At 42.0% G+C, this 11764-nt stretch overlaps 1 protein-coding gene across 2 annotated transcripts; it reads right to left on the reverse strand.

Moving 5' to 3' along the window:
- Positions 1-334: 334 nt before the first annotated feature.
- On the reverse strand, positions 335-6658 carry LOC105183413 (pancreatic lipase-related protein 2). Of its 2 annotated transcripts, none has more exons than XM_011141505.2 (7): positions 5837-6658; positions 4767-4878; positions 4041-4189; positions 2964-3218; positions 2593-2730; positions 1844-2012; positions 335-1415 (listed from the first exon to the last, which is right to left on the reverse strand). In XM_011141505.2, the coding sequence occupies exons 1-7, from the start codon at positions 5892-5894 to the stop codon at positions 1301-1303; spliced, it is 996 nt and encodes a 331-aa protein (XP_011139807.1). In that variant the 5' UTR covers positions 5895-6658; the 3' UTR covers positions 335-1300. The 2 variants fall into 2 exon arrangements, with proteins under 2 accessions (XP_011139807.1, XP_011139806.1); XM_011141504.2 differs by having other exon boundaries at positions 2593-2784.
- Positions 6659-11764: the final 5106 nt, after the last annotated feature.

Here is an 11764-nt window from a genome sequence, read left to right on the forward strand (position 1 = left end):
AGACTCGCGAAGGAGTTCCATCAAGATAGAAAAAGAACAATAGCCCGAGGCCGTCGAGGTGCCTCCGACTTGAAGCGAGGATGTATCGACGAACTTGTAATCATTCCATTGCATATTATACATATTATTAAGGATTAGTGCGGCAGTGTACTGTAAATCCATAGAAGTTATTACTATATCGTAATATTATTATGTAATAAATATTGTTGTTAACATAAATGGTCTGATATTGTTTCGAGTGGTACACCCGTGTGCGATCTGTTGAAAGGAGAAGGGAAGGGGGAGCGAGAGAGAGAGAGAGAGAGAGAGAGAGAGAGAGAGAGAGAGAGAGTGAGTGTGTGTGTGTGTGTGCAGATCGTGAAATAAATAAAGTAACTACGATCCTCTCCGAGCGATGTTTGTATTCTAAAAATCTCTTTACAGGTCGACAGTGCTTTTCGCTCCCCGAGTCGTGGGTTCTTAAATTAATTGCACCTTACACGATTACACGAAACCTAAATTACGTATAAAAACATACATATAAAGTGTAACGTTACACCGGAGCGTAGAAAGATATCGGAGCTAAGAACTCTCGGTGTCGACAAAAGTGCGAAGGAACGACGATCTTTCTTACGTTTATCGAAATAAATTATTTCCTCTCGCTACGTCAAGATTACGTCATAAGCGTGTCAATGCGAGATGTATACTCGAAACTATAAACTAACGGCGCACGTTGCACCATCGCGACCTTGATTCATCATTGCGCAAATTTATACTGACTGATCGTGGCTTAAACCCTTTGAGCCCACTTCTCCGTGGTTTCTTTCGCGAGGATAAAGCGTTGCTTTGCCGAGAAAGAAAAAAAAAAAGAAAGAAAAATACATGAATATACCTGAAGGACTATAACTCGATTTGTTTGCGTAAACGCATCGAGAGTTGACCGGTAAGCACGCGACTTTAAATAAACGCGCGATTAAAATTCCACAACGAGCGAGAGAAGTGCGGCGAGTGAAAGTGTTACGTGGACACGTGAAACGTCGAAATCGCGGCGATTAATGAGACGTCAATGAACGTCGGACTACGACACGAAGACTATACCCGATCGCTGCTTTTCGTTTCTCGAAAGGAAGGATTTCGACGAGAGAAGGAGAAGCAGCACTTTTCTGCGAGCGGCGAGCAGCGAACTCTCGGTCGAAATCTCACGAAGTAAGATTGACGTAATTTGACGTGAAACTTTAAGAGGAGAAAACTCTCTCGGTGAGACGTGACGCACATAGCTAACGCTACTCTATAATTATGTTGATCAGCTGCTTCAGCAGACTTAATACTGGCGGGAGGACGATTGCTTCCGACTTGTCCGACGCTGGCTTTTTTCGGGCAGTCCTCGGGCGTACGGTCTGCGTGCGTTTGTTGACAGATAGAAGATGCCGCGTGCTCTGTCGGTTTCATACGTGAGCGTTAATGAAACGAAAAGGTTGGCCCCTCTTTGACTTTGAACTTTCTTTAGAAGCAATTCAACACCGAAATGCCGGCTAATGCCCTAAACTTCAATAAAGTCTTGTTACCTACTAAAAAATTTCTTAATCTACTAGGTCGAAATTATATGCAATAATATGATATTATATAAACAGATTATAAAAAGAAATAATTAGTAAGCTAATTAACAATCACAATGCATATTCGTATTCAGACACGACACGAACGATTAGGAAGATTAATGCGAGTTTTAAATTGACTAAAATAAAATAAATATAGTAAAATAAATAAATAAAATAAATAGTAAATGTCGGAGACTCAATTGAAGCTTAGCGTTCACTGCAGGACGAGACGGAACGAAACGCCAAGAGACGTGCAGCTCACTCACGTATGAGGGGAATCCTCCCCCATCAAGATGTACTCCTCTTTTTTGGGATTGCACCATCCGATCAGGTAAGAGAACAGATTCGCGCACGGTGCCGCCCAGAATCCCTTCTTCGTCGTGATGGATTCTATGTAATAGGGCGTCACCTTGGTGTGGTCGCACGAGAGCGTCTCTGCGGAGGAAACGGTCGTTTGGCGCACCGGAAAAAAACAGAGATCTATCTCGAGCACTTTCGTCGAGCGTGACGTCCCTGATATATCATCCTATATATAATTTCTATATATCAGCGGTATCGGAAAGTGTGTCCTTTTAAAGTATTTTAAAGCCTTCAATTCCCGTGGTTGTAGTACGGGCTCTTAATTTTAATTCAGAATTAATTTAATTAATTAATTAATTAAATAAATCATTCAGTTTATACATATATATATATATATATATTAACTTATTTAATATTATTTATTTAATAATTTAATTAATTAATGTAATTAAATTCCAGGTTAGTTAGTAATATTTCTTTATCGTGTATACGGTCAACTTTCATTAGAAGATCGAACTTACTCTTGGAAAATGGCAGTGTTCGAACCAAGAGTGAAGAACACGGAAACACGAGGAGACTTTCTGCTACCTCTAATAATTTTGGCGTTCTATATAATTTCGGTCTACCGAAAACTCGATGAAAAAAGGAAAAAAATAGACACGGATTCTACCGTTATGCCGATCCGGCGGATCCCGGAGCGGTGAGTGCTACTTACGGAGTATAGAAGAAGTGGCGCAGCCGGGCTGACTCGAGCCGCCGTTCACGTAGAAGTCCGCGTGGCCATTGGGCCCCCACTGCCCCAGGATCCCGGCGCCCGTGTGGATCACGTCCACAAAATGGGCATCGGTCTCGTCTAAATCCATCGAGCGGTTGCCGTTCATGTAGAAAAATATCGTCGGATCGAGGCCTGCGTGTCACGCGCGTACAGGAAGCGTACGTGAGTTATCTCTGAGTTACCGTCTGCGATTACAAAGTGAGACGCGCGCGAGCGCATCTCGCCGGCGTGCGCTGTGCGCGTCGTGTAAACGGTGGTATCGGTAAACAAGTGCGACAGACAAATTGCGAGATCGGCATACGAGCAATTACCCGTAATTCTCCCGAGCTTGTCATCGGGCAGGTAATTCGCGATGAGCCCGGCGATATGCGCGCCCACGCTGTAGCCGAGCACGTGTATGTTCTCCACCCGCGTGCCCCGGGGATGGTCCCTCAGGTACTTCACCAGCTGGGCGACGCATTGCGAGCAGAAGTCCGGGCCCCACTGGATCTGCGCGAGACAGGGCTCGCGTACCAACGAGCCGTAATCCACAATTATGATATTGTAATGGCCCCGCTTGAAATATGCTGAAATCGAAGGTGCGTTACGGCTACCGCCACGATCGTCCAGTCGACGCAGAGATCACTCTCTTCGTCTTCTCCTCCGAGGACTTGGTTCCCATTCGGGAACTTATTTTGCAGTCTTTCGATAGTCTTTACACAGAGATATATAGGGTGTCCAAAAAGTCCCGGAAAAGTATCGACTTTTGGAAATTTCGAAATCATCAAATTAACAAAAGTCAGCGCGTTAATATATTCTTGCATACAATATATTCTTGAAACTAAATAAAGTAAAAAGGTCTAGTACCACTTTCTCTTCCGACAAACAGCGAGATATATAGAGCTAAATATATATAGTTAAAACAATTACCAAGTTTTCCTTAAATATCTCAAAAAATATTAGGCAAATAAAAGAATGTTTCGGACAAAAGTTGTTCAAATTGATTGATAGAAAAAGATGATACAATAAAAAACTGGGGTATCCGCTTAAGAAAAGTAACGATTAAGAGAAGTAATGAATATCTCGTGACGCCATCTGTAAACGAAATGTATGATATAGTTGTTTTATGTCTCCTTTGAAACCATATGACTCTTGTGTGAAACATTTTTTTCTCAAGTCTTGTTTCCGAGATATTTTGCCGGTCCGGGACCTTTTGGACATCCTGTATAACCCTGTGCGAAGTGCGAAGTGTATTTTTCTCATTTTCATCATTCATCGCCGATGATCGCAATTGTTACAATTGTCGCGATTATTATTTTTCTACGTGGGCGAAGAAACATTACGAGCCGGAACTCCACGAGCCGGAAGCAGCGTGCAATTTGAGCGTGACGGAAACTCGCCAATCTTACCATCTCGTAGATCCGTGCTGGGTGCCAAGTTTCGTCCACCGCCGAAGCCATGAATGATGATTTTCGTGGAGTGAGACTTGTTGAACTTGGAATTTCGCAGGGAATTGAAGTTCCGTACGTCCAACAGCACCGGGTCCTGCTGCGTGTCTCTGGAAGTCAAAAGAGACATCGGTCTTGTAGCGTCAGGTTCAAACGAGTGCGATTTTTTATTTTGTCTTATTTTCACGCGTTTCACGCGTTGCCTCAGCTACGCAAATATAGACGGTAGTGAGAGCATTCGAGACGTGACAGCGAACGATACTATAGCGGTCGGAGAAAGGTAAGCCTTGAAAAGGAGGCCACTTTCAGTACAGCATGAAATGATCGTGATCTTGAAATCGAGAGTCGTGACGTTGACTGTCTGTTTCCTCATATCGTTTCAAAGATCGTCCTTCGGGGAAAAGTGAAGAAACTGACATCGAAAACGGCACCTCAATGTGCGAAGTTTCATCCGCGAGCGATCCGGACCGAACAAATCAACCATTATCTACATATGTGTTATACAAAGAGAGTAAAATATGGAGAGGAAAACAGACAGATATTAATTGAGATTGAGTCGACTCGGATTGATATTCTCGCTCGAGATCCAATTTGGATCCACGGGATCCAATTTTCGCTAATTAAAATTCACGTCGCAGCCGGATGGAATTACTTTGAAAAATTAACAGGGGAAATATTAACACCTACCTGGTGTACAGATAGAACTCTATCTGCGGATGCGGGCAGATGTAAGGAGGTTTAGCGCAAGACGTGCTGTTGAAGAGGTCCCGGAGGGTCTTATTCTGAGCCGTCACATGGCCTGCAAAATATAACGGATCGATCGCCTCAACACCATTGTCGACTTTCCGACTGAAACCGACGCGCTCCGTTAAACGCTCCGTTTGTTAGTGGATCACAGTCGCGTAATGAGAGTTATGTATCTCGCGCACTGGAAATTATCGATAAAGCGAAACCAGGTGAAGGTCGACAATGTCGCGGTCTCGTTAGTTTATCATTCATCGGTGCAACACCGGAAAACACGGAATACTGGAGATGCAAGGTATCCTCGGCTTCTCTCTCCAAGTGTTCCCGCCGTCTTTCGAATTTCCTTCTCGGTGAACCGGAAGTCACCCAGGTCGTTCTCGACACAAAAACTCAGCACGTTGCGATCCTTTCCTCGCAGCCATTCTTTCGTGACGTCTCGTCGACTCTTCTTTCTTTCATCAACTACATTGGACTTGGGATAAAAGCTATCATGGCCAGATCATGTGTTCTTTCTGCGAGAAAGAAATTGACCGCGAGAGCTAAATTCGGATGTTCAAAGGAATCGGAGTTACCGGAGAGATGCTGAAACAATGTTACCGATATCACTACGAGAAGAATCATTTTTCAGGGAATGTTCCAGCAGATACCTTCTTGCAGTGTGGGCGAATATAATCCACTGTTTTATTTCAACATGACGTGCAATCGATTTCACATCTTCACATCTTGTCGTCGCATCGCTTTCATCTTCCAACTTACCAACGTCGTCCTGATTGAAACACGTAAGAACGAGTCCCTCGTGCACTACAAAGAGCGTTTCTCGCTCCCGAGCTATTTTACTTCGTCTTCACGTCAGCCCGGTCGGATCGCTCGCGCACGGGAAGAGCTTTCGATCGAGAGCTTGCGCGAGGTAAATCGGTTGATCGCGGCACAACGACCGAACGGCGATTTGGATCGCGCGGCCGCGAGGAGGAGCCGTCGCTCGGCAGAAGCGACGTCGAGCCGGCGGTACTTACGGTACTGCAGCAGGACGCAAAGGACGAGCACGAGCTGTCTCACGGCACTGACCGCCATCTCCCACGATCCCGTAGCTTGTGATATAACATCCAGGCACGCGGTCTCGAAAAACACGCGAACGCGATTCCCGCCACGGCGCGGTGCATTGCAAAATGTAAAGTCACCGGGGGATATATACGCCCGCGGGGGAATTTAGAAAGTAACGAGCCGCGCTCTTCTCGCGTCTCATCGGGCCGGCTCTCGTCTTTCTCTCTTATGCGACGGCCGCGTTGACGCGGACGCGGACACGACCGAAGCCTCTCGTATGCCCGATCATTTCGCGCCACTCGGCAGTAGGGTTGTTACTCTCTTCGACAGCTTCGAGGTCCCGAAGCTTCGAATCATTCGAAGCTTCCGTGAATAACAAAAGTTTCGGCTAGTGCTTCGATCCCCGAGCATCTTCGAATTCTCGAAATTTCGAAGTTCGGAGACTCAAACTTCGAAGGTTCGATGCAACTTCGATCGTCGAATATTTTGTATCGAAGCTTCGAAGCTTCAAATACGAAGACTTTGAAGAAAAATTACACCTCTACTCGGGAGGCAAGTCTTGCTGTCCTCGCAAAGGGTGCACGAGGGCTAACACGGCTAACATGCTCTGTCTTGAAAGAAAAAAGAAAGAAAAAGAAAAGAAAAATACGAAACGGTTGAAATGGTCGCGAGCGCCGCACAGTGGATTGAAACGATGAGAAAAAGGTGAACATCGAGCCAAAAAATAAAAGTTCGAATTTCACAACTTCATCTACAAGAATGTATTGTAAAATAGTTCTAATATATGATCCGAATGCAGAAAATATAAAGTAATGAGTAATATAGATACTGTAAACGTCTAAAGTCTCGAGTTTTTATGATAAGTAAAATATGTTAAGCATAAGTCGTCCATTTGTGTTCGCTATATTTTATATAAATAATTATCGATCCTTGTCTATCTTATGGTATACACAATTCTATGGTTCTTCAAGAACATTTTTATCATATCCGTTGCTAGATTTTGTTATATTTTACGTATTTTTCTCTATGATGAATTAGAACGAAATCGTAACTCAACTCATACGTGTTTGAATAATTAAAAAAAATGTCCATATTTATTCAAGATCTACTAAATAGGATTTAAAGAAATCATTCATATAATAAAAAACCGTATAGGTTTCAGCTGCAATCTCGTGCGATCTTTTCTCCTATACATCGTATAGTGGATAGAAACCATCTAATCTATGTATTATGTATTGGGTTGGCAACTAAGTGATTGCGGATTTTAAATAAGAATGAAAATTCAAAATTTTAAATTTGCTTTTTTAAATTTTTTTCAATGCATGTATGCGATACATTGAGCTTCTCTGCAATATCACGTGTTGTGCTATGATGATCTGAATCGATAATGGCCTTGATATGGGTCTCATCGACTTCAACTGGACGGCCAGATCGTTGAGCATTTTTCAATGAAAAATCACCAGAACGAAATCTGGCAAACCAATTTTGACACTGCCTTTCTTTCAAGGCTTCATTCCCATATACGGCGCATAACTTCTTGTGTGCTTGCGATGCGTTCTTGCCTTTTCGGAAATAATACAATAAAATATGTCTGAAGTGCACGTCTTGCTCTTCGATTTTTAAATTGGGATAAAAACAAAACTAAAGAACTAATCGATATAATTTTTGTACTAAATGAAAGGTAGAAGTCCAAACAATAAGAAAAAAATATAGGTTAAGTACTTTGAACACGTTAACGAAACAAAAGAAAGTGTAAAATCCATCTGTCGACAAAATCCGCAATCACTTAGTTGCCAACCCAATACAATTGTACATGAATGAAAATTCGGTTCGGAGACAGAATTTCGCTCAGAAATCATTTGTAATGAAAATTTCAGTAAAATTTCTGTTTATATTTCCATAATATTTTTTGAAAACAATATTTTTTATTGAATTTTAAATATTCCTGTTTGGTTTCAAGTTAGCGTCACATAGATAAGAAACAAGACATAAATTTTTTTCTGTTTTCAATCTGTTGCAACGGATTGAAAAAGAATCTCAAAATTTCGGATAGTCCTTTCGTTTAATCCAGTTCTATTCATAGTACACGTAATCAAAGGATTTGCAAAGAACCTCTATGCTGTATTGTTATCCTTGGCTGTTTTCACGAATTTTGTTTTACAAAATCCACTAGTCTTGCAATTTTCTCTTGTGTTTTCATACAGATTGTTTAATCGTAAAATTTTCAAAAATATGTAACAAATATTTTATTAATTGAATTTATGCAAGAAGATTTGATATTACTTGCTCAAGGCTAGCTTGTTCCTTACCTTGACGTGGTACTAGTTGTTGAAACCGAATAGGAACACTATATATTTATATATATTCGTTACAATACTATTATTATCAAAATGGTACATGAAAATATTATAAATAAAATATTTTATGAAAATTAATTTCATTGAAACTTATTCCTGCACAAAATTTTGTTTCCGGACAGAATTTTAGTCGATGTCCACAGAATTGGAAGTTTCGATCCACTGTGCGCCGGTCGCGCTGGTCGTTGAGACGCCCGATTTCACACACGGGATTACCGGAGCGAAAGTTCCGTAGTTTCATCGTCATCGGTATCGATCTGCGAATCCCCACGCCGCGGCTCCTTCTGTCTCGCCGGCTCGGCAGGATCTCCAATCTCTCACTTGACGATCGCTCGGCATGATCGCCGAGATTCGTTTCTCCTGCGGCGAAGGCGGGGCAGACGAATGAAAATGATTAAATAAAGCACCGGAAGCGACTGAGATTCCGCCGTGTTTTCCAACAGCCAGCGGAGAGCGAGAGCAACGAGCGAGCTCCACCTCGTTGGACGCGCGCTTTCCTGGGCGTTACAAATGTGATTATGATGAAAGCGTTAGGAAATCACGAAAGCATCTTCCCGCGAATGCGCGCGCTCAATTAATCCGAAAGATATTATTAGAGGGTTCACTCTCACGCGCGCTGCGCCCGTTGAATTGCGCTCTCTGCCGTGCACAATTAAATGGCACATTGTGCACGACGGACAATACTTTGTGCGTAATACGCGAGAAATGACTTCGAAGCGTCACTTTAGCGATTGCAGTATGCACAAATCACTGTTGTGACTGCGGGGAAATGAGGGAGAGGGCGAGGGCGAGGGCGAGAGAGAGAGAGAGAGAGAGAGAGAGAGAGAGAGAGAGAGAGAGAGAGAATGATCTCTCGAGGCGTGGCGCTTGGAACCGTCGCGTTCACTTTCGTGTCCGGCTGTTTCGCGTCGCGAATTACGAGCGGGGCCTGTTTGCTCACGCGAGGTAAACGCACGAGAGTGAAAATTATCCGCGCAAAGCGAACTTCCTCTTTCTGCGATCCTCGAGTTCGCGCGAAATAGCCGTACTGCGTCGGCGAATGTTTGCCATAAAGCCGTGCGCTTATCCACGCGATCTCTCGAGATGAAAAAACGTGACGTTTCTGAACTCTTACCCAATTGTCATAAAATTGTAATCATAATTGCACATATTTTATAATACACTGAGAAAAAATTGTATTAAAATTAAACAAATATTCGTTCGAATACGACTGTGAATGCATTTATTTAAATTAAGCAACTATTTTCTAAAATTCAAGAAAAAAGTTTACATTCAGAACCTCTGTATTTCATTTTAGAAATGAGTCGTTTAATTTGAATAAATGTATTCACAGTCGTATTCAAACAAATTTGTTCGTTTGATTTTAATACAATTTTTTCTCAGTGTATAAATTATCTTGAGATATCACGTGTATAATCATAAATAACATTGGAATTACTCCTGGTGCTAATGAGTCGATATACTTACCTCTTTTTCTTGCGATTCATTTTCTTTACACAAGAACGTTGTGAGATTTAAATCGTGCGTTTGACAAAAGCAACGATTAAAACGTCCGAGCATTACTTCCAGATCTTCATTGTGCGCTTACTCCACAGCGTCGGCTGAACGTTATAGGAAATACTACGTGCAACCAGATGTTACATACATGCGCGAAACGATATGCAAATAACATATGACAGCGCGGCAGTCAAGGTGCGACAGACGATTTTTATGATAATAGCAAACGCGAACGAGGGCATATGTATAACGCGCCGCGTTTAATGGTCTCTCCAGATTGAGCAATTCTCTTCACAGTCTGCCCCAGTAAGGATGTTTTTATGCCGGCGACGTTTCTCATCTTTCTTTCATCTCTATCGTTCATTAATGCGGTTTTATAGGACGGCCGTCGCGCGCATACGACACACAGAGAAATAAATGCGAAATGAATGCGAGGTGAGTCTTCTTACCATGAACGTTGCATTTATTATGCCCGCAGCTCTCCGCAAGTACGAGCTTGTTAATCAAAGATCCAGAGGAGGAACGACTTTTGAAAAAGATCGGCTCACGATTTATTGTCAATAGCCGTCGGTATCTCTACCTCTTTTTCTCTCCTTCTCTTTCTCTCTTTCTATCTCTATCTATCTTTCTCTCTCTCTCTCTCTCCCTCTCTCTCTCTCCCTCTCTTTTGTTTTAATTACATAATACACTGAAAATTACAATATACATATACATATTTTACATAATAATTATTGTATGCCATAATTCAGTAACAAACCAGATTGCACCGTTGCGTGTAACAATAATCTCTAATATGCGACTACACGTATATAGAGCACAGGCCTACTAATATATAAACGATCAAAAACAATATATATATATATATATATAAACATATATATATATATATATACATATATATTTTTGTTTCGAGTTCGTATCGTGTACATATCATTTCGCTTCGAAGATCGTTAGAAAACGCTCGAAGTGTGCTATAATTGTTCTCGTAAAGAAGAATGGATTCGTGGCAATGAATAAAATAGGTTAGCGTAAAGAATGGATGTTTCATCGCGACGACAGTCTCAACGATGATCACTATTCGTCGGTCGATCAATCTCGCTATCGTGTTCTAGTGAAGACGAAGAATACGACATTATCGCTAAACATCCAACTTTACGATGTTATCTACTACGTGCCATCGTGACGCAGACGTTAATTAAAGTCAAGTGAAATTTGACGGACCCTCGGCCGAGTCAAGACAGAACGGGAAGGAGAGTTACCGAGGGTCGATTAAACTCCGGTTAACCTTAATTAATACTTACGGGGCGATTCCATCGGACCGGAGAATTCTGAACACGGAGACGTGAATCATGATCGCGCGCGGTATATGCGCGCGTGCCGTTATTAACGCTATTATTATCGCGCGTTAATTATGTGCACGGCGCGGAAGAGCAGATTCTCCTTTCGATTCACGCGTAATCCTAGTCACGTTAATATTCTTAACGGATGTATATATATATATATATTATATACGTGTATAACTAACATCATATTATTGTCTGCTAAGCTTTAACGCAGTATTTCTCAACCAGCGAGACATACTCATGGAAACAATGTACGCGTATGTACGAGGAAAACAAGATACGCAAAAAGCACAACGCAAAAATAATGTTTCTCACTAAAGGGGACTGAACGCATCGTAAATCATCGCATCTTCCTCATTGAGATTGCGAACGCGTGAAACGCAAACGGCTAAAAAAGTGTGTGTTTGTGTATGTGTGTGTGTGTGTGTACAAGCACCTTGTACACACACACACACATACACACACACACACACACATTTATGTATGTATGTATGTATGTATGTATGTATATTCGCAACTCAATTACGTAATTATAATGTTGAAATATAATTGTCGCGACAGAATATCGGTGAACGTCAAAGCATTTCATGTGACGCAAAACAGTCTCCCCCGGATCGTCACTCGGAGCACATCGGATAACTACGGGTTCTAAATCCCACAGAACAGAAGTGGTCACACACAATGAGAAAGTTCGCTAGTCTAC

The sequence above is a fragment of the Harpegnathos saltator genome, unplaced genomic scaffold, assembly GCF_003227715.2.
Source record: "Harpegnathos saltator strain DR-91 unplaced genomic scaffold, Hsal_v8.6 scaffold58, whole genome shotgun sequence".
NCBI lineage: Eukaryota > Metazoa > Arthropoda > Insecta > Hymenoptera > Formicidae > Harpegnathos > Harpegnathos saltator.

Coding starts and splice junctions, on each gene's coding strand:
- LOC105183413 (XM_011141504.2), bottom strand. CDS start 5,894: ATGGCGGTCAGTGCCGTGAGACAGCTCGTGCTCGTCCTTTGCGTCCTG. Junction 3,219..4,040: donor CAGCACGGATCTACGAGATG/GTAAGATTGGCG, acceptor CTTCGATTTCAG/CATATTTCAAGCGGGGCCAT. Junction 2,785..2,963: donor CAAGCTCGGGAGAATTACGG/GTAATTGCTCGT, acceptor CGTGACACGCAG/GCCTCGATCCGACGATATTT.